The following is a 21,863-nucleotide window of genomic DNA, read 5'->3' as shown; positions in this document are numbered from 1 at the left end:
AAGAATACTAGAGTGGGTAGCATATCCCTTCTCCAGCGAATCTTCCCAACCCAAGAATCGAACCTGGTCTCCTGCATTGCAGGTGGATTCTTTACCAACTGAGCTATCAGGGAAGCCCTAAAACACAGTATTTACTATAAATAATAGTTGAGTCCTAATGGTTGTCTCCTTGTAATATCTGAGTCCTAAAAATGCTTTATCTATTTATTTTTTCTTTTTAATTTATTTTTTTATTGAAGGGTAATTTCTATACAGAATTTTGCTGTTTTCTGTCAAACCTCAACATGAATCAGCTGTAGGTATACATATATCCCCTCCCATTTGAACCTTCCTCCCATCTCCCTCCCCATCCCACCCCTCTAGGTTGAAACAGATCCCCTGTTTGAGTTTCCTGAGCCATACAGCAAATTCCTGTTGGCCATCTGTTTTACATATGGTAATGTAAGTTTCCATGTTACTCTTTCCATACATCTCACCCTCTCCTCCCCTCTCCCCATGTCCATAAGTCTATTCTCTATGCCTGTTTTTCCATTGCTGCCCTGTAAATTAGTTCTTCAGTACATTTTTCTAGATTCCATATAAGTGTGTTAGAATATGATATTTATCTTTCTCTTTCTGACTCACTTCACTCTGTATAATAGGTTTTTGGTTCATCCACCTCATCAGAACTGATTCAAATGTGTTCTTTTTTATGGCTGAGTAATATTCCATTGTGTATATGTACCAAAACTTCTTTATCCATTCATCTGTCGATGGACGTCTAGGTTGCTTCCATGTTCTAGCTATTGTAAATAGTGCTGCAGTGAACAGTGGAATACATGTGTCTTTTTCAGTTTTGGTTTCCTCAGGTTATATGCCTAGGAGTGGGATTGTTGAGTCATATGGTGGTTTTATTCCTAGGTTTTTCATTCCCACCAAGAGTGCAAGAGCATTTCCTTTTCTCCACACCCTCTCCAGCGTTTATTGTTTTTAGACTTTTTGATGATGACCATTCTGACTGGTGTGAGGTGATATCTCCTTGTGGTTTTGATTTGCATTTCTCTAATAATGAGCAATGTTGAGCATCTTTTCATGTGTTTGTTAGCCATCTGTATGTCTTCTTTGGACAAATGGCAGTTTAGGTCTTTTTCCCACTTTTTGATTGGGTTGTTTGTTTATCTGGCATTGAGTTGTATGAGCTGCTTGTATATTTTGGAAATTAATCCTTTGTCAGTTGTTTTACTTGCTATTATTTTCTCCCATTCTGAGGGTTGTCTTTTCACCTTGCTTATAGTTTCCTTTGCTGTGTGAAAGCTTTTAAGTTTAATCAGGTCCCACTTGTTTACTTTTGTTTTTATTTCCACTACTCTGGTGGTGGTGGGTCATAGAGGATCTTGCTTTGACTTATATCATTGAGTGTTCTGCCTGTGTTTTCCTCTAAGAGTTTTATAGTTTCTGGTCTTATATTTAGGTCTTTCATTCATTTTGAGTTTGTGTATGGTGTTAGGAAGTGTTCTAATTTCATTCTTTTACATGTTGCTGTCCAGTTTTCCCAGCACCATTTACTGAAGAGGCTGTCTTTGCCCTATTGTATATTCTTGTCTCCTTTGTCAAAAATAAGGTAGCCATAGGTGCATGGGTTTATTTCTGAGCTTTCTATCTTGTTCCATTGGTCTGTATTTCTATTTTTGTGCCAGTACCATACTGTCTTGATGACTGTAGCTTTGTGGTATAATCTGAAGTCTGGAAGCTTGATTCCTCCAGCTCCATTCCTCTTTCTCAAGACTGCTTTGGCTATTTGGGGGTCTTTTGTGTTTCCATATGAATTGTGAAATTTTATGTTCTAGTTCTGTGAAAGTAGCCATTGGTAATTTGATAGGGATCACATTGAATCTGTAGATTGCATTTGGTAGTATAGTCATTTTCACAATATTGATTCTTCCTACCGAGGATAATGGAATATCTCTCCATCTGTTTATGTCGTCTTTTATTTCTTTCATTAATGTCTTAGGATTTTCTGTGTACAGTTCTTTTGTCTCCTTAGGTAAGTTTATTCCTAGATATTTAATTATTTTTGTTGCAGTGGTGAATGGAATTGATTCCTTAATTTCTCTGATTTTTCATTGTTAGCATATAGAAATGCAAGTGATTTCTGTGTATTGATTTTGTATCCTGCAACTTTGTTAAATTCACTGATTAGCTCTAGTAATTTTCTGATACTATCTTTAGGGGTTTCTATGTACAGTATCATGTCATTTGCAGACAGAGCTTTACTTCTTTTCTGATCTGGACTCTTTTTATTTCTTTTTCTTCTCTGCTTGCTGTAGCTAGGACTTCAGACCTATGTTGAATAGTAGTGGTGAAAGTGGACACTCTTGTCTTGTTCCTGATCTTAGGGGGAATGCTTTCAGTTTTTCACCATTGAGAATAATGTTGGCTGTAGGCTTATCATTTATGACCTTAAACATGTTGAGGTAGGTTCCTTCTCTGCCCATTTTTTGAAGAGTTTTCATTATAAATGGGTGCTGAATTTTGTCAAAGGCTTTTTCTGCATCTGTTGAGATTATCATATGGTTTTTATCCTTCAGTTTGTTAATATGGTGTATCACATTGATTGATTTCCATATATTGAAGAATCCTTGCATTCCTGGAATAAACCCAACTTGATCATGGTGTATGAGCTTTTTGCTGTGTTGCTGAATCCTGTTTGCTAAAATTTTGTTGAGGATTTTTGCATGTATGTTCATCAGTGATATTGGTCTGTAGTTTTCTTTTTTTGTGTTGTCTTTGTCTACTTTTGGTAACAGGGTGATGGTGGCCTCGTAGAATGAATATGGGAGTGTTCCTTCCCCTGCAGTGTTTTGAAAGAGTTTTAAAAGGATAGGCTTTAGCTCTTCTCTAAATGTTTGATAGAATTCTCCTGTGAAGCCATCTGGTCCTGGGGTTTTGATTTTTGGGAGATTTTTGATCACAGCTTCAATCGCAGTGCTTGTAATTGGGTTGTTCATAATTTCTATTTCTTCCTGACTCAGTCTTGAAAGATTAAACTTATCTAAGAATCTGTCCATTTCTTCCAGGTTATCCATTTTATTGCCATATAGTTGTTCATAATAGTCTCTTATAATCCTTTGTATTTCTGCATTGTCTGTTGTAACCTCTCCTTTTTCATTTCTAATTCTGTTGATTTGATTCTTCTCTCTTTTGTTCTTGATGAGTCTGGCTAAAGGCTTGTCAATTTTGTTTATCTTCTCAAAGAACCGGCTTTTAGTTTTATTAATCTTTACTATTTCATTTCTTTTTCATTTATTTTTGCTCGGATCTTTATGATTTATTTCTTTCTACTAATTTTGAGGGTTTTTTTGGTGCTTCTTTTTCCAGTTGTTTTAGATGTAAAGTTAGGTTGTCAGTTCAATGTTTTTCTTGTTTCTTGAGATAGGATTGTTTTGCTAAAAACTTCCCTCTTTGAACTGCTTTTGCTGCATCCCAGAGGTTTTGTGTTGTGTTTTCATTGTCATTTGCTTCTAGAAATTTTTTTATTTCCCTTTTAATTTCTTCAGTAACCTGTTGGTTATTTAGAATTGTGTTGTTTAATCTCCATGTATTTGTATTTCTTACAGTTTTTTTTCCTTACAATTGATATCTAGTCTCATAGCATGGTCAGAGAAGATGCTTGATACAATTTAAGTTTTCTTAAGTTAACTGAGGTTTGATTTGTGACCCAAGATGTGGTCTATCCTGGAGAATGTTCCATATGCACTTGAGAAGAAGGTGTATTCTTCTGCATTTGGATGAAATGTCCTGAAGATACCAATGAGATCCATCTCATCTAATGTATCATTTAAAACTTGTGTTTCCTTATTAATTTTCTGTTTTGATGATCTGTCCACTGGAATGAGTGCAGTGTTAAAGTCTCCTACTGTTATTGTGTTACTGTCAATTTCTGCTTTTATGTCTGTTAGTGTTTGTCTTATGTATTGAGGTGCTCCTATGTTGGGTGCATAAATATTTACAATTGTTATGTCTTTCTTTTGGATTGATCCCTTGATCATTATGTAGTATCCTTCCTTGTCTCTTGTAATCTTCTTTATTTTAAGGTCTATTTTGTCTGATATGAGGATTGCTACTCCAACTTTCTTTTTTTTCCCATTTGCATGGAATATATTTTTCTATCCTCTCACTTTCAGTCTATATGTGTCCTTATGTCTGAAGTGGGGTTCTTGTAGACAGCATATATATGGGTCTTGTTTTTGTATCCATTCAGCCAGTCTGTGTCTTTTGGTTGGAGCATTTAATCCATTTACATTTAAAGTAGTTATTGATACAGATATTCCTATTGCCATTTTCTTAATTGTTTGATGTTGATTTTATAGATCTCTTGTGTTTCTTGACTGTATCCATTTAACATTTGTTGTAAAGCTGTTTTGGTGGTACTGACTTCTCTTTAACTTTTGCTTGTCTGAAAAGCTTTCTATTTCTCCATCAGTTTTGAATGAGATCCTTGCTGGGTACAGTAATCTTGGTTGTAGATTTTTCCCTTTCAGTACTTTAAATATAGCCTGCCATTCCCCTCTGGCCTGCAGAGTTTCTGCAGAAAGATCAGCTGTTAAGCATATGGCATTTTCCTTGTACGGTACTTGTTACTTCTCCCTTGCTACTTTTAATATTCTTTATTTGTGTTTAGTTTTTGTTAGCTTGATTAGTATGTTTCTTGGTGTGTTTTTCCTTGGGTTTATACTGTATGGGACTCTTTGTGCCTTTTGGACTTGATTGACTATTTCCTTTTCCATGTTGGGGAAATTTTCAACTATAATCTCTTCAAAAATTTTCTTATACCCTTTCTTTTTCCTTTTCTTCTGGGACCCCTATAATTCGAATGCTGGTGCATTTGGTATTGTCCCAGAGATCTCTGAGACTGTCCTCAGTACTTTTCATTCTTTTTACTTTATTCTGCTCTTCAAAAGTTATTTTCACCATTTTAGACTTACCTGCTGGCTCAGATGGTAAAGCATCTGCCTACAATGTGGGAGACCCAGGTTTGATCCCTGGGTTGGGAAGATCCTCTGGAGAAGGAAATGGCAACCCATTCCAGTACTCTTGCCTGGAAAATCCCATGGATGTAGGAGCATGGTAGTCTACAGTCCATGGGGTTCAAAGAGTCAGACATGACTGATTTCACTTTCACTTTCTTTCCACCGTTTTATCTTCCAGCTTACTGATTCATTCTTCTGCTTCAGATATTCTGCTATCGATTTCTTCAAGAGTATTTTTAATTTCAGTAATTGTGTTGTTTTTCTCTGTATGTTTATTCTTTTTTGGTCTAGGTCTTTGTTAATTGATTCTTGTATTTTCTCCATTTTGTTTTCAAGGTTTTTGATCATCTTTGCTGTCATTATTCTGAATTCTTTTTCAGGTGGTTTGCCTATTTCCTCTTCATTTATTTGGAATTCTGTACTTCTAGTTTGTTCCTTCATTAGTGTTGTATTTCTCTGTCTTTTCATTATTTTTTTTTAAGTTATTGTGTTTGAGGTCTGCTTTTCCCAGGGTTCAAGGTTGAATTCTTTCTTCCTTTTGATTTCTGCCCTCCTAAGAAGCAGCAGCTGCACTTTGCTAGAGCAGCTGTAAAGAGATACCCCACGTCCAAGATAAGAGACCCAAGTAAGATGGTAGGTGTTGTGAGAGGGCATCAAAGGGCAGGCACACTGAAACCATAATCACAGAATACTAGCCAATCTGATCACAGGACCACAGTCTTGTAGAACTCAATGAAACTAAGCCATGCTGTGTGGGGCCACCCAAGACAGACGGGTCATGGTGGAGAGGTCTGACAGAATGTGGTTCACTGAAGAAGGGAATGGCACACCACTTCAGTATTCTTGCCTTGAGAACCCCATGAACAGCATGAAAAGGGAAAATGATAGGACACTGAAAGATGAACTCCCCAGGTCGGTAGGTGCCCAATATGCTACTGGAGACCAGTGGAGAAATAGCTCCAGAAAGAATGAAGGGATGGAGCCAAAGCAAAAACAATACCCAGTTGTGGATGGGACTGGTGAGAGAAGCAAGGTCTGATGCTGTAAAGAGCAATATTGCATAGGAACCTGGAATGTTAGGTCCATGTATCAAGGCAAATTGGAAGTGGTCAAACAGGAGATGGCAAGAGTGAATGTCGACATTCTAGGAATCAGCGAACTAAAATGGAGAGGAATGGGTGAATTTAACTCAGATGACCATTATATCTACTACTGTGGGCAGGAACCCTTAGAAGAAATGGAGTAGCCATCACAGTCAACAAAACAGTCTGAAATGCAGTATTTGGATGCAATCTCAAAAACGACAAAATGATCTCTGTTCGTTTCCAAGGCAACCATTCAATATAATGGTAATCCAAGCCTATGCCACAAGCAGTAATGCTGAAGAAGCTGAACGGTTCTATGAAGAGCTGCAAGACTTTTTAGAACTAACACCCAAAAAAGATGTCCTTTTCATTATAGGGGACTGGAATGCAAAAGTAGGAAGTCAAGAAACACCTGGAGTAATAGGCAAATTTGACCTTGGAGTACGTAATGAAGCAGGGCAAAAGCTAATAGAGTTTTGCCAAGAAAACACACTGGTCATAGCAAACACCCTCTTCCAACAACACAAGAGAAGACTCTACACATGGACATCATCAGATGGTCAACACCGAAATCAGATTGATTATATTCTTTGCAGCCAAAGATGGAGAAGCTCTATACAGTCAGCAAAAATAAGACCGGGGGCTGACTGTGGCTCAGATCATGAACTTCTTATTGTCAAATTCAGACTTGAAGTGAAGAAAGTAGGGGAAACCACTAGACCATTCAAGTATGACCTAAATCAAATCCCGTATGACTTTACAGTGGAAGTGAGAAATAGATTTAAGGGACTAGATCTGAAAGAGTGCCTGATGAACTATGGACGGAGTTTCGTGACATTGTATAGGAGACAGGGATCAAGACCATCTCCATGGAAAAGAAATGCAAAAAGGCAAAACGGTTGTCTGAGGAGGCCTTACAAATAGCTGTGAAAAGAAGAGAATTGAAAAGCAAAGGAGAAAAGGAAAGATATTCCCATTTGAATGCAGAGTTCCAAAGAATAGCAAGGAGAGATAAGAAAGCCCTCCTCAGCGATCAGTGCAAAGAAATAGAGGAAAACAACAGAATGGGAAAGACTAGAGATCTCTTCAAGAAAATTAGAGATACCAAGGGAACATTTCGCCAAAGATGGGTTTGATAAAGGACAGAAATGGTATGGACCTAACAGAAGCAGAAGATATTAAGAAGAGGTGGCAAGAATACACAGAAGAAAAGATCTTCATGACCCAGATAATCACAATGGTGTGATCACTCACCTAGAGCCAGACATCCTGGAATGTGAAGTCAAGTGGGCCTTAGAAAGCATCACTACGAACAAAGCTAGTGGAGGTGATGGAATTCCAGTCGAGCTATTTCAAATCCTGAAAGATGATGCTGTGAAAGTACTGTATTCAGTATGCTGGCAAATTTGGAAAACTCAGCAGTGGCCACAGGACTGGTAATGGTCAGTTTTCATTCCAATCCCAAAACAAAGGCAATGCCAAAGAATGCTCCAACTACTGCACAATTGCACTTATCTCACACACTAGTAAAGTAATGCTCAAAATTCTCCAAGCCAGGCTTCAGCAATATGTGAACTGTGAACTTCCAGGTGTTCAAGCTGGTTTTAGGAAAGGCAGAGGAACCAGAGATCAAATTGCCAACATCCATTGCATCGTCGAAAAAGCAAGAGAGTTCTAGAAAAACATCTATTTCTGCTTTATTCACTATGCCAAAACCTTTGACTGTGTGGGTCACAATAAACTGTGGAAACTTCTGAAAGAAATGGGAATACCAGACCACCTGACCTGCCTCTTGAGAAATCTATATGCAGGTCAGGAAGCAACAGTTAGAACTGGACATGGAACAACAGACTGATTCCAAATAGGAGAAGGAGTATGTCAAGGCTGTATATTGTCAACCTGCTTATTTAACTTATATGCAGAGTACATCATGAGAAACGCTGGGCTGTAGGAAGCACAAGCTGGAATCAAGATTGCCAGCAGAAATATCAATAACCTCAGATATGCAGATGACACTACCCTTATGGCAGAAAGTGAAGAGGAACTAAAAAGCCTCTTGATGAAAATGAAAGAGGAGAGTGAAAAAGTTGGTTTAAAGCTCAACCTTCAGAAAATTAATCATGGCATCTGGTCCCATTACCTTATAGGAAATAGATGGGGAAACAGTGGAAGCAGTGTCAGACTTATTTTTTTGGGCTCCAAAATCACTGCAGATGGTGATTGCAGCCATGAAATTAAAAGACGCTTACTCCTTGGAAGGAAAGTTATGATCAACCTAGACAGCATATTAAAAGGAGAGACATTACTTTGTCAACAAAGGTTCATCTAGTCAAGGTTATGGTTTTTCCAGTGGTCATGTATGATGTGAGAATTGGACTGTAAAGAAAGCTGAGTGCCGAACACTTGATGCTTTTGAACTGTGGTGTTTGAGAAGACTCTTGAGAGTCCCTTGGACTGCAAGGAGATCCAACCAGTCCATCCTGAAGGAGATCAGTCCTGGGTGTTCATTGAAGGCGTGATGCTGAAGCTGAAACTCCAGTACTTCGGCCACTTCATGCAAAGAGTTGACTCATTGGAAAAGACCCTGATGCTTGGAGGGATTGGGGGCAGGAGGAGAAGGGGACGACAGAAGATGAGATGGCTGGATGGCATCACTGACTCGATGGACATGAATTTGAGTAAACTCTGGGAGTTTGTGATGGACAGGGAGGCCTGGCATGCTGCGATTCATGGCAAACAGTCGGACACGACTGAGCGACTGAACTGAACTGAACCTGAAGGTTGGTCCAGTGGTTTGTGTAGGCTTCATGTAGGGTGATATTTGGAGTGAATTTTTTTTTGTTTGTTTTTCCTCTGGTGGGCGAGGCTGAGTGTGGTGGTAGCCCTGTGTGCTGCTGATTGACTTTGTGCATCTGTTTGTTTGTTGTTTAGATGAGTAGCACAGGGTGCTATTGGGTGGTTAGGTCTTGTATTCTAGTGGTTTTCTTTGTGTGAGTTCTCACTATTTGACACTCCCTAGGGTTAGTTCTCTGGTAGTTTAGGGTTTTGGAATCAGTGCTCCCACTCCAAAGGCTCAGGGCTTGATCTCTGGTCAGGAACAGAGTCCATAAGTAGTTTGTTATGGCATTAAGTGAGAATAAAACAAATATTCAAAAGCAAGAAACCAAAGATGAACCCAGACAAATGGCAGTTACAAACTCTGGCAAATAATAATTAAGAGAAAATATATACATATACATATATACCCATGAACAAAGTCCAAACAGTCCAACAAAAATAAAGTGCTATAGATTAACCCGGTAAACGATGGAAACCAAAAATTATATCTACCTGAACAAAACTAACTGAAGCACAAACCGGAAAACAAAACTAAAGCAAGGTGCCAATTGGGGAATAAAGCAGTGAAAATAAAATTAACAAATATGTTGAGAGGAAAGAAAAGAAAGAAAAAATAGATATACAAAGTTAAATAGAGATAGATGAAGAAAGTTTATATACATTAAAGTTTAACTGCAAGGGGAGAAGAACAGTAGGAAAAGCAATCAAAGGAATAAATCTATAAAAAAAATAATAGGTTTTAAAAACTAAAATTAAAAATGAGAAAAGAAAGAAAAAAAAACGGAAAACTCCCCAGAACTGCAAAAGCTGAACATAGAGGCAGGGTTTATAACAACAATATAAAATGTGACTGAGAGAAAAAAGAAAAACAAAAAGCTCAAAAGTTAATTAAATTTCATAGTGCCTTTAAAGTCTACAGCTACAACAGAGGGGGATAAAAAGGAGAAAAAAGAAAAAAAAATTCTAAGAATTTACAGAAGAAGTCAAAACACAAGAATAATAAATGTTTTTCTTGAGTCACTGCTGTCAGAGTCCTTCCCCTTGCTGGGAGTCACAGTCCACCTCACCTCCCTAGGATGCCCTCCAAAACTGTGCTGTTCTTTGGACCTATTGTGGGGGCAGCTCAAATTCTAGTCTGGTCCAATTCCTATATGTTCTTGCCTCCAGTGTCCACAGCTATCAGAACTAGTGCGTTTTCTTTTGTGGGTACTCTCAATGACGTTTTTTGTATTTCATAGAAACAGAGTCTGCCTAGTTGATCATGTGGATTTAATCTGCAGCTTGTATAGCTGGTGGGAAGGTTTTGAGTCTTCTCCATTAGTCACACTGCCCCTGGGTTTCAATTGTGGTTTAATTTCCACCTCTGCATGTGGGTCATCCACTGGGGTTTGCTCCTGTGACTGCCTTGGAGCACTTGGGTTTGCCCCTGTGAGGGCCAGGTGTGGAGGTGGTGCCGCTGCTTCGGTTGCCAGGGTTCTGGCAGCACCAGGCACTCAGGGGAGTTGGTGGCTAGGGCAGCTCTAGAAGGGTATGGCCACCAGTATTGGCCAATATGCTCCAGTATTCTTGCCTGGAGAACCCGCCTCCCTGACAGAGAAGCCTGGTGGTCCATAGGGTTCCAATGAGTCAGACACTACCGAAGTGACCCTGTGCGCATAGATACAAGACATTTTTTTGCCCGTGGCAGTTCTGCCCCAGTGAGAGTTGAACGTGAAGGTGGTGCAGCTGCTTGGCTTACGGGGACCTTGGTGGTGCCAAGTGTGCGGGGACACAGACTGCCCCTGCCGCAGGAGTTGTGGCCCTTTCCGAGTCTTTCTTTGAGCTTCTTGTAGCTGGCAATCAAAAGGCCTCTTTGACTGGTCTTTCTCTGTAGCTCTGCCCGTTCAGGCTCTTAGAGGGCTCCCTTGCCTGGGATCTTTCTCTGTTGTTCCACGCTTCAGGCACATAGAGGGGCCCCCCTGGCTGGGGTCCTACTCTGTAGATCGGTGCATGAGTCACTTGAAGGAGCACCCTGGGTGGGGTCCTACTCTAGTTAAGTGCGTCAGGCATTTGATGAGCCAGCCTCTCTATTATTCAGTTGCCTACGCAGCCGTGTGGGGAGAGAGGCTATGGTGATGGCTCCACCCCCTACGCGTGACTCAGCAGTATCACCTTGCTTCCATGGCTACCCAGCTTTTCTCCACAGGCACCACAGTCTCCTCCTTCACATCCCCTCGATCTGTCTCTCCACAGTCAACAGCAGCCCTCGCCTGCCCTGGGATTGCTCCACAATCCCTAAACTCCAGCTCCCAGCTGTTGCACCTTCCACGGGATCTACATCTCTGTATATATGGCTGCGGCAAGGACTGTCTGATTCTCATTCCATTTAGGCTGCCACAGATCAGCTGTTTCCCTCTCAGCCTTAAATGTTTCTCCTCTGACTCAGACAGCTGCCCCGATTTGGGGATCGGACCCCTGCTTCAGTTCCCCTACCCACTGAGGGCAGGTCCAGTCCTTTTAACACTCCTCTTTCCCCCCCTAGTTCCTTTGTCCTACCGAGTTTTGTGTGGGTCTATATATTCTTTTCTGCTGGTCAGGTCCTCCTGCCTGCTCTCAGCTGGTGTTCTGCACGCACTTCTATGTCTGAAGATCTATTCCTGATGTATCCATGGAGAGAGATGTAGAGATGTACTCCACATCCACCTATTCCTCCACCATCTTGTTCTCTCCCCTACAAATGCTTTTTGCATGTATATTATGGGCCAGAAACTGTACTAGCCTTTGGGGAAACAAACAGACACACAAATAGCAATCACAACAACATATATATGTGTTTACATCTCATTGTTTCTTTCTTCAAGGTAGAGACAGTATAATTCCAGTATACTATGGTAAATATGTACCCATAAGATGCAGTTCCACATCCGTCTAGATAGTTATTCATCTATGAAGCATACTTAGAAAACCCAAGGGTTGGCTGGAAATTTCTTAGAAGAAAATTAAAGCTTGGATGGGGCTTTGAAGTGTGAGGAAAGATGAGAAAGGCATTTCAGCAGAGAGAGTAGCATGTGCAGGTGCATGGAAGCATGAATGGCCAGATGGCCTCAGTGCAGCATTAAGTGCAAGGAGAGTGCAGAAGATGAGGTTGAATGAGAAGGTGGCAGCCAGGTAATGGAATAACTTTTTTTTTTTTTTTTTGTCATTTTTAAGATGCTTCAATCTTTATTATGGAGCAGGGAGACTAAACTAAGGTTTAAGATAAGGAATGATGTGGTCAGATTTCCTTACTAAACTGGGGCTTTGGGAGGCACATTTGCAGACCATAAATAGTGAATAATGAAGTTGGTAATGAAATAATGAAGAACCTTGAGTTTGTAGGCTAGATGAGTACTGGTGAAGATTTGAGACTAGATCGTGATGATGAGTGGTGTCAGAAGAAAGGATATGAAACTTATTTAGTAAAAATGGGAACGTGAAAGGCAAGGGAGGGTGGTTCCCAAGATGGGCAGTATGATTAACTAATGTTGGGAAAACAAAAAGAGGAACAGGCTTTTTTTGCCCACCCCCCCTTTTTTGTTAGTGAAGAAAAGAGAGACAATGATGAATTTTGTTTTGGAAATACTGAGTTTAAGGTATTGTGGAGTGAGTGATCAGCAGGATATGAGAATCTAGACCTCAGGGGAAAAGGCAGAGCTAAAGATAAAGGTTTGAGATTGATTAACATAATTCTTTTGGCAAATAAAGAAGGTGGTATAGCAATTGACAGGAGAAACAAGACATTATGGATAAATGGGAAGGCTAGGACATACATTTTGAGAGATTAATTATGCCACTGGAGTTTGAAGTCTTTGAGGGATGGAGTTCTGTCTCCTTAATTTTTATATGCTCAGCATCTATCATAGTGCTTGATACCCAGTAGGTGCTTGATGAATGTTTGTTGAATGAGTCAAACTTTTTTTTACCATTACCCAGTCTCTGAACACAACTAAAACTATCTCCAGATTTCAGTGGAAGTCTTGCTTATATTGTCTTCATTTTTTATTTATTAATTATTTTTTTTTAAATTTTATTTTATGTAGTTTGACTGTGCTGGGGGTTAGTTGTGGCACAGGGGATCTAGTTCCCTGACCAAGGATGGAACCTGAGTTCCCTGCTTTAGGAGCATAGAGTCTTAACTGCTGGACCACCAGGGAAGTCCTGTGTCTTCATTTTTTGATTGCTGAAAATAGCATGTGTATATTTACTTTGCAGAATCAAGATCTAGAGGAGAAAGCCTCGTTTCAATGATAAAAATGTTTCTAGGAAAGAGAGATACACTGGCAACAAATTTTATAGGTAGCAACTAATTTGATTCCTATGAAGTGGAAAGATGATAACTTTTATTGTTAGGAGAAATTTTAGAGTAGAATTGAGTCAAAGAGAATGTGACAGGTGAGGATTCTGAATGGCCACATCTTTACATGTGATTCTTACCTTAAAAATGTGAGTGAGAATATTTGGTAATATGTAGCTAATTTTGCTTTTTAATTTTCAGATCATTTATATGGAAGACAAAGACCACAGAATAATTTTTAATTAATAAAGCTGAGAGATTAAAGTTGAAACATGATCCTATGCCTCTCATAACCCAGCTTTAAGTGACTTATTAATGACTCTCCGAATGTCACCTGTGATACTTGCGATGGTTGAGCCTATTTCCATTCTTGGTTTCTTGATCCTGATTCTGAAGATCAGCTGTGCAAGACGTACAGGTGTTAGCACAGCTGGTTTGCTGATGACAACTCTGCCCAGATAGCTGTCTTGTGTGTCATCATTCATGTTGCTCAGTGTCATTCTGACCTAGCCAAGCTAAAAACGGTATTCCAGCTCAAGAGGGATTTTAAAAACCTTGACAAACTAAAGATAAGAGACCACAGGATGTCATGTCCACGTGCTCACCAATTTTCAGCTTAAACACATCTAAATAATTTCAGTGTGTATCTGTCTTTACCCTTTGGAATAATTTGCCCTAGGGAAGAAAATATCTCTGTGTGGAGAACTCTAACAATTCATAAATACATCTTTCTGTACTCAAGTATGCGCTTTCTGTTTGTTTAAATAGATCAAGGTCACAGTAATCTATCTGCAAGGAGCAGTCTATGGTATACAACCTACGCCACAGATTTATCATCCTGCCTAGTGCCTTTATACGATGTCTGTGATTATATCATCCTATTTTCCAGGTTGATAATTTGATTTGAGGGTTCAGTTTTTCAGATCCTTAATTGGGATGTAGCCAGCTTGATAATTTGATTCAAGAGATCAGTTTTCTAGTTCCATAATTGGGATGGAACAATAATGTGTGGAGTGGTTGTGGTCGTGGTAGATTTTGCCCTTTTTTTTTTTGGGCTCTGCTCTGGAGTTGGAGGTTAAATTAAATAACCTGCAGCAAAAGCAGGCTGGTTTCTCACTTCCTTCTTTTCAAAGGAGGAGTTTCTGTGCTTGCTGCAGTGCCAATGGAGTGCCTGCTTCTGCTGCGTAGGCCAGAGCCCCCCTCCCATAGGTGCGGAGCATAGCAGGAGCTGTTGCACATACCTTGGGACCTTGTAGTTTGGGGATCTTCCGAGTGCGATTATGGTCATTGTATAAGGAAGGTTGCTCACAGGTACCTGTCTCTCAGTATGATAATTTTGTGTGTGTGTGTGTGTGTGTGTGTGTGTGTGTGTGTGTGTTGAAGGGTCAGGGAGAAAATACATGAATGAATGAAAAATGCACGCAGGTCCACTGAAACTACTGAGGAAAATCAGGGTGTTTCGATAACAATCTTCACTGCTGACCACAGGATTACTTTTATTGACACATATTTTTGCTAAGCTTGCCAGACAAGGGACAAAGAGAAGGAAAAATAAAATAGTGTTTATTTTTAGGTAGGGAAATGGAAGGAGTAACAAGATCTTGAGCAATTTGCTCGTCTGTTAACTGTCATTGTAGATACTCAGAGGCACTCTTATGTGTGGCTAGGAGCCCGGGACACAATTTCCTCATATTAGGGCTGGCAGTAACTCTTTCACAAGGTGGATGGCAGAATGACGTGTGATAGTGTGCAGAGTACTTTGAGAAGTATGAAGTACTTTAGGAGTGCTAGCGGTATTGTTACTAATAAGAGTAGTACCACACTCTATCCATTTCATGAACTAACTAGTTAAGGAAAAGGTAAAGGAGGGAAGTATCCATTTAGTATAACTTGTGAATGTCATTTCTGCTGCGATGATATGCTTTAATCCCTGCTTCTGTCACTAGACACATACCACGCTTTTTGGTTATCCTCTCTTTCCTACTACCTCGTAGAATTTGTGAGTTTGCAGTGACGTTCGTATTTGATCACATGCTCACTGAGAACCTCTGTATGTATAGGGTCTTTCTGTTGCTAGTGTTATTGTAGAGCATATGGTCCATACTGGTGAATTCCCTTCTCTCTGTCTTTACAAAAGATCTCCAGTATGCCTGTGCTACTTGTTTAACCAAATTTTCTGTAGTTTAGTTATTAGAGTGATGATCAGTTGTTGTGCCATGAAAGTTAGACCCAGGCAAGTTATCTATCAGACTATGTAAAACTTGAAAGAAGAAGCCAGAATGTATCTGTGAGATGGCATCCTATATGTTAGTGGTATAAGGTTTACTCACTAGAAATTGTTCATACATTCTCTGGTGAGATGTGGTCATTAAAATTTTTTTCATATTGGTGAAAATGTAGTCTTTCTTGCTATATCTCTGAGGCAGGGGGATGGCCAACATTTTCTGTAGAGGGCCAGATAGTAAGTATTTTAGGCTTTGTGGACCATATGGTTTCTGTCTCAACTATTCAACTCTGTCCTCTTAGCTGGAAAGCAGCCAAAGACAATAGCTAAGTGAGTGGGTGTGGCTGTGTTCCAATAAAACTTTATTTACAGTAACAGGCGGTGGTCTGGATTCAGTCCTTGGGCTGTAGCATGCCAACTGCACTCTGCTCTCTAGTGCATAAGTTGAAAAAGAATACATAGGCTGCTCTGGTGTATAAGATGAAACATAGCGTAAAGAGAAAAGGGAAAGTGATGGGGAATCAATGGAAGTGAAAGGAAGTATAGAGGAGGAAGTAAGAAAAAGGAAGGTGGGGAATGGAGGCATAGTACAACGTGAACACAGGATGGTAAGAGTGGAAGTTGTGGGAAATATTGTTGAGATCTGTGTATGATGGAAATCTCCCTGGTAAGGTTTATTTTGAAGTGTTGGAGGCCATAATGGATTGGAACAAATGAAATTTTAGGTAGGCCTGATTATCATTTACTTTTCCCAGGCATTCAAGATTCAGACATTGTATACATCTTCTTACATGTGTTCTCAAATGTATCTGAGTTTTTCATCAACAACCCCTACTGCTTTTTCCTGGATATCCTATTGGTAAAAACACAACTAGTACCATATTTCATGAATTTTTTAAAATAGCTGGAACATGGGGTGCAAAAGCCTTTATAGTTGTGTGTGATAAAAGATGCAGTTTCTTATTTTGAGAATTGAATGTTTTTCTAAAAATGACTAGTTTATAATAGATGTATCTAGCAGAAGTAGTTTTTTGCGTGTTAGTAGGAGTACAGAAAATTAGGAAAGATTGGCTTGTGAGAAAAGGCTAATCAGAGGAATAAAAACAGTGCAGTATAGATCTTAAGAATTACTTAAATCTGGAACTAAGTTGTTACAGTAAAATAAATATTTCTTAATGGTGTTTTGAACTTGTTAAGTTTCATTTATTTTTGTTATTTGCCTCTGTTTCTCTTGTTTCTTATGGCATATCTATGAGAAATGTCTGCTTTCTGAAAGTATGTAATAAGAGAAAGTAAACTACATTTTCTAAAAATCAAAATTTTAGAATGGAGTAATATGGGTGTGCTTTCCTTTAGTCTTTGTGAAAATATAAAATTATACAGTTTTTATAGGAAGTTATAAAAACATATACAATTTTGCAATTGAGATTTATACTGAGAAATTCTTTGAAAAAATTTATGTTAAAATGAAGTGTTAGTCATTTTAAAGTAGAAAAATATTATATATATGTTACTCATATCTATAAATAAACCAGAGTAAAAAGAATATAGAATCTAATTATAGGATGGATAATGATATACTGTAGGAGAATTAAAGGCTGCCTTTTGAAATTATGATTTCCAATTAATTTGAAATTTGAAATTATAATTTATTCCATAGACAGATGATGATGGTTGTTCTAATCCCAATTCACACTAAAATCTTTATTTTAAAAGGTGAACCTACTTTTCCTAGTAGGATGAGAAACAGTTTTATTGTTTTTTTTTTTTTAATTTTTTCTTCTTTTTTTTTTTTAGTTTTATTGTTTTAATATTGTTACTTCAAAATTTTTTTTGACAGTAAAGAAATTTACTTTAAATTCTCATTTTTGAAAAGGACCATTTTGTTTCCAGTGGGCAGTATTTTCTAAAGAAATCCTGCTTCTGTCTTTTCTGCTCTTAGTCACTTTGTTCTCAGCCTGTGTATTCTGTTTTTCTCGTGAACAACTTTAGTGCAGTAAGGTGAGTCTTTTTACTTACTTTTCTGTGTTGAACTGTTTCCTGTTTGTTCTCATTCACACACTGATATTCAGACTTGCCTTTTGCATTCTTTCTGAGCCATTCCCCTCTCTCCTCCTATAGTTTTGCTGTTTGCTGTCATCGTTCCTTCCTGCTCTTTGCTGCACCATTAGATTTTCACTAGTCCTAGTGGCACTGTTTTGTATTCTTTCAACATGATGCATTCACTCGCTTTATCCATTAAAATAAAAGAATTCCTGGTCAATCCTTTATCAAGACTTAAAAAAAAGCTTTTTCTTGAAATATTTGACGAACATTTTAGTTTGCCTATTTTCCAAGTTTTGATTTAATATAAAAGTGGGGAAAAAACTCTTAAATTTTAGTAGAAATATTTGTGATGTTATTTCTGTTATATATCATGGGCACTGTCTCTTTGTGGCACCGCCAACATCCAACAGATAATTTATAATTAAATGAGAGTATTAACACTTGCGTGCTATTCAAATAATGTTGTAATTGTGATGCCCATCATTAGGTTTAGCAAAACAACTGCATTTTGATTTTTTTCCCTGTCTCATACAAATACGAAGAATTACTTCATTTGGCAAATTAAATAATGTTGTAGTGAAAATGTTAATTTGACAATAAATCACAGTTTCAAATGCCAGATGCCCCTGCTTAATGTTGTTCAGAAAGTTTATTTAGAGGATATACAATGTGGCTTACTGTTCCTGTATGTCAAGCTTCGCAGATGAAGTATGATGCCTGATATTAATCCGGTTAAAGGACCTCCAGTGCCTGGAGTGTGTTGTGGATTGTACCTACACTGCTCATAGCCGCCCCCCGCCCCCTGCCCTCCCACCCTTTGCCCATATTAGCAATCTGCTTTTGTACTTTGACATCCAGGATTTCCCAAGTGAATTTTGTCACAGAAAAAAGAGAATCATCAATATCGCAGTTAAACTTGACTTTCAAAGCTAATAGTATCTCATTTGGGGGCTCAAATTTAATAAATTTTCTTTGATTCTGGGTGAGTTTTTAAACATCAAACAATGAATTGGCCAGGGTGCAGTAAAATATTTAGATCTATTGACTGTTGTTCAGAAGGGTAGAAGGCAAAACACTAGTGGTTTGATGTTGATAAATTCTCAGTACCTTAATCCACATTAATGTTTTCTTTTATCTGAGTGCAGATTGGTGACAAAAAAAAAAAAAAAGAGCAAGAGAAGGTGTCCATGCATATAAAATATAAAACCTAAAGCAAAGGCATTTGTAAAATGTGATTTATTTTGTTAAGTGAGTTAAGTGTTCTCATTCTACCTGAAGACTGGAGAGTGTTTGTTACAGATAAATACACATTCTGAATTGGGACTCTGGTGTGAATATTGTACTCACACAATTATATAAATTGCATTATAGTGTATGTTTCACAGCATACACTTTGACATGCACTTATTGGCAGAAATTCTTCAGCTCAACTTACGAAGATAAGGATGTTTATAGCCTAGATTAGCACAAATTGTGAAAGATGACATTATGTGTTTGTGTATGTTTGCTGATTAAAGGAAACCTTATGTTGTATGATAGTTCATTCATAAAGTAAGAAATAATTCAAACAGTTTTACAAGCTACCCAAGTGAAATAGAAAAATGAAGGTGAGGGTTCCTATCATTTATTATTACCAAGTTATATATGAGGTTGCTAAGATAAAACTGGAGATATAAATACAAGTATTTGAACAATGATGATTCTCCCCATTCTTTACCTTTACTACCTTGTAAAGACTCATTTCGTCCTGTGACTTCAAGCTAGTTGTATACTATTTATCAAAGACACAATGTCAAAGAGATAAAATTTTAAAACCTGTTCAGGCATAAGAAAAGTTAGGAAATGAGCTTACATATGAAAACTCTTATCATTAAACTATGTGATTAAAGATGAGAGCCTGCTGATCTTTAAACTGCAGAATGTTTGAGGCTTTTACTAAATTTGGAAATTAAAAATTAAAATACCTGTTTCTGAGCATTTTCTTTTATTCAAATTATATATTTAGTATTTCTCATTTGTCCAGAAGGTGGCAGTGTAATATCAACTGCATGTGATGCAGAAACTAGCTTGCGAATTGGTATTTCTCCCGTATCGTATCTGTGATGTGTTTGTATTGTTACCTTTCTGAATACTTCGAGTATAGTACAAATACTACTGATTTTATCCATTATCTTATTTAGAAGTCGTGTGACCAAGTTGGTTATATGTATTTAATCATTAAGATTCACATTTAATAAGAGTAAAGAGGGCAAACAAACCTCTTGCTAGTGTATTTTTAAGTCTCCTTGTGTGTTGAACATATTTGTTTTTATTCTAGAGTGCATACTGAAGTTGTCCTGTTGAAGACTAGTGCCTAATAAGTATCTTGTTTAATATATACCCGTTTATACTGGTTAAATTAAATATGTTATTAAGAGAGTGAGAATAAGTAAGAGATTGCTGTTTATATTTGTTTCTTGTGGGTTTGTTTTTCCTTCTTTCCTTTTTCTTTTGAGAGTGGAACAGTGAAAAAATAATTCAAAACCTCTTGATCAGAAGAGCTCCAGCGACTCTTCTTCCCTCTGCTCATTTCAAGCAGGAGGATGCTTTTTCTTCTTAACATTCTCCCCCAGCACTCTGAATTAGAGATTTATTTGCAACGAAAAATCAATTAGTCCTAAATTTATTCATGGATTTCAGGTCTAGCGATCAATGCAAGTCCACTCAGTGGGCTCAAGGGGACCCAGTTCATCCCAGTTAATGTGTCTGAAGGGGAATTACCATTGATGCTATTTTTTTCCCTTTAGGTCAGAGATCAGATCTCGCTGTCACGGACTGCGGCAAGTAGGAATGACTTCACCCTGCAGCTACCCAGACTGCACCTGGAGACCTTTGCAATGGAGGGGCTCAAGGGCGGGCCAGAGGTTGTAGCGTGCCAGGTTAGAGTCTAAATAACATTGTTTGCTGCTGACACATGTAGAAAAATAAATTGCACTTACTGGGGAGAATGGAAGAAACCTCAAAGTCTTGTGACTAACTTAAAGGAGATGCAAATAATTTTTCCTCATTTTTCTTCTGTCTTGTAACACTATGTTTCACAAGTAATTGTATTTTTTTCTTTAGAGCTTAGAACTAGCCCCTTAAATAATCTGGAAGAGTATTTCTTACCAAGGAAAAAATGTATGTTTCATAGCTCAGTACAGTATTAAAAGAACATTCTTTCTGGGCAACAGACGACAATAAGATACTAGGCTATTATCTCTTCAAGCTTGTCTGAATTTGTAACTGTAATTCTTTTAAAATAAATCACTTTAGATAAAATTATCAGGAGAGATATTTGACATTTTTCAATGTTAATTCCAAAATATATTCAATATTCTTAGGTGGTAATTTCAACAAATCTAGAACCTAGCTCTTCTTTGCATGAAGAGTATTTTATACTTCAATGATTAGTTTTAATGAACATTGTAATTAATATATGCCAAAGGAGTTATTTCATTTATAAAACTCAAAGCACCAAATCAGAAAACCTTAAATAACTTTAAACTTAATAAAGATATTTATTTTCAAAAACATTTATTTTCAGAAGCTGCAGCTAGCCTTCTGTTCTAGATTACTGTTAGGTTATTGTGATCATTTTTTTTCCTTTAGGCTTATAAATATTTTTGAATCAGCCAAAACAAAATTTAGTATATATTTTATTCTCTCTTTAATGTCCAATTTATTTATTGCAAAAATGTATCAAGGTTGTATAAATTATAGTGAGCCCAGTAATTCCAAAAGAGATTGTCCTTGTTCAATAAAACCCTAGAGTTTTCAGTGTATTTAAGAGAAATATCTCTTAAAACTCTGTCTTTGCTTCACATTTTGAGATTTCAGATGAACTTTTTCATTCTTCAGGTTTATGACCCTGTGAAATTGTAACATTTCAGTCCAAGTGGAGCTATGTTAATTTTTTTCTACATGCTCCATACCCTAATTTAATGTTATTAGTACTCAAATTAATACTCAACAAAGAAAAAATACTTGCTTCTTTCATTAGAATGTCCACATATTATAGTAAAATATATGTAATTATACAGCAAAGCATAAGACACTTATTTTTAGTTATAGACTAGCATACTATGCTATTATTTATTTCAAGATTAATATGTACATTTAAAATTTGATTATATGTGAGTATAATATGATTTGATATTTTTCTAGTAGTTGTAAAATAATCCTTTATTTGGTTATCTTAATTTGGAATCTCCCAGGGCTTAGTACTTGTCATAATTCACAAATAAATACTTTCCCCAAACTCTAGATTTTGATGATTTGGAAAGAGACTGATTCTTTGGAATGCTTTTTTTAAGGTAAAACATGAACTT

At 37.6% G+C, this 21,863-nt stretch overlaps 1 protein-coding gene across 6 annotated transcripts in view; it reads left to right on the top strand.

Annotated features, from left to right (window-relative positions):
- The window catches only part of CCDC171 (coiled-coil domain containing 171), a 314,797-nt gene that overhangs the window by 199,405 nt on the left and 93,529 nt on the right, over positions 1-21,863 (top strand). For all 6 annotated transcript variants that reach the window (XM_065908260.1, XM_065908262.1, XM_065908264.1 and 3 more), the window contains one exon: positions 20,301-20,432. In XM_065908260.1, coding sequence (XP_065764332.1) covers positions 20,301-20,432 — 132 coding nt within the window. The remainder of the gene's footprint in view (positions 1-20,300; positions 20,433-21,863) is intronic.

The sequence above is a fragment of the Muntiacus reevesi genome, chromosome 17, assembly GCF_963930625.1.
Source record: "Muntiacus reevesi chromosome 17, mMunRee1.1, whole genome shotgun sequence".
NCBI lineage: Eukaryota > Metazoa > Chordata > Mammalia > Artiodactyla > Cervidae > Muntiacus > Muntiacus reevesi.
Note: the sequence above shows the minus strand (reverse complement) of the source record. Positions and strands in the feature narration are given on the sequence as shown.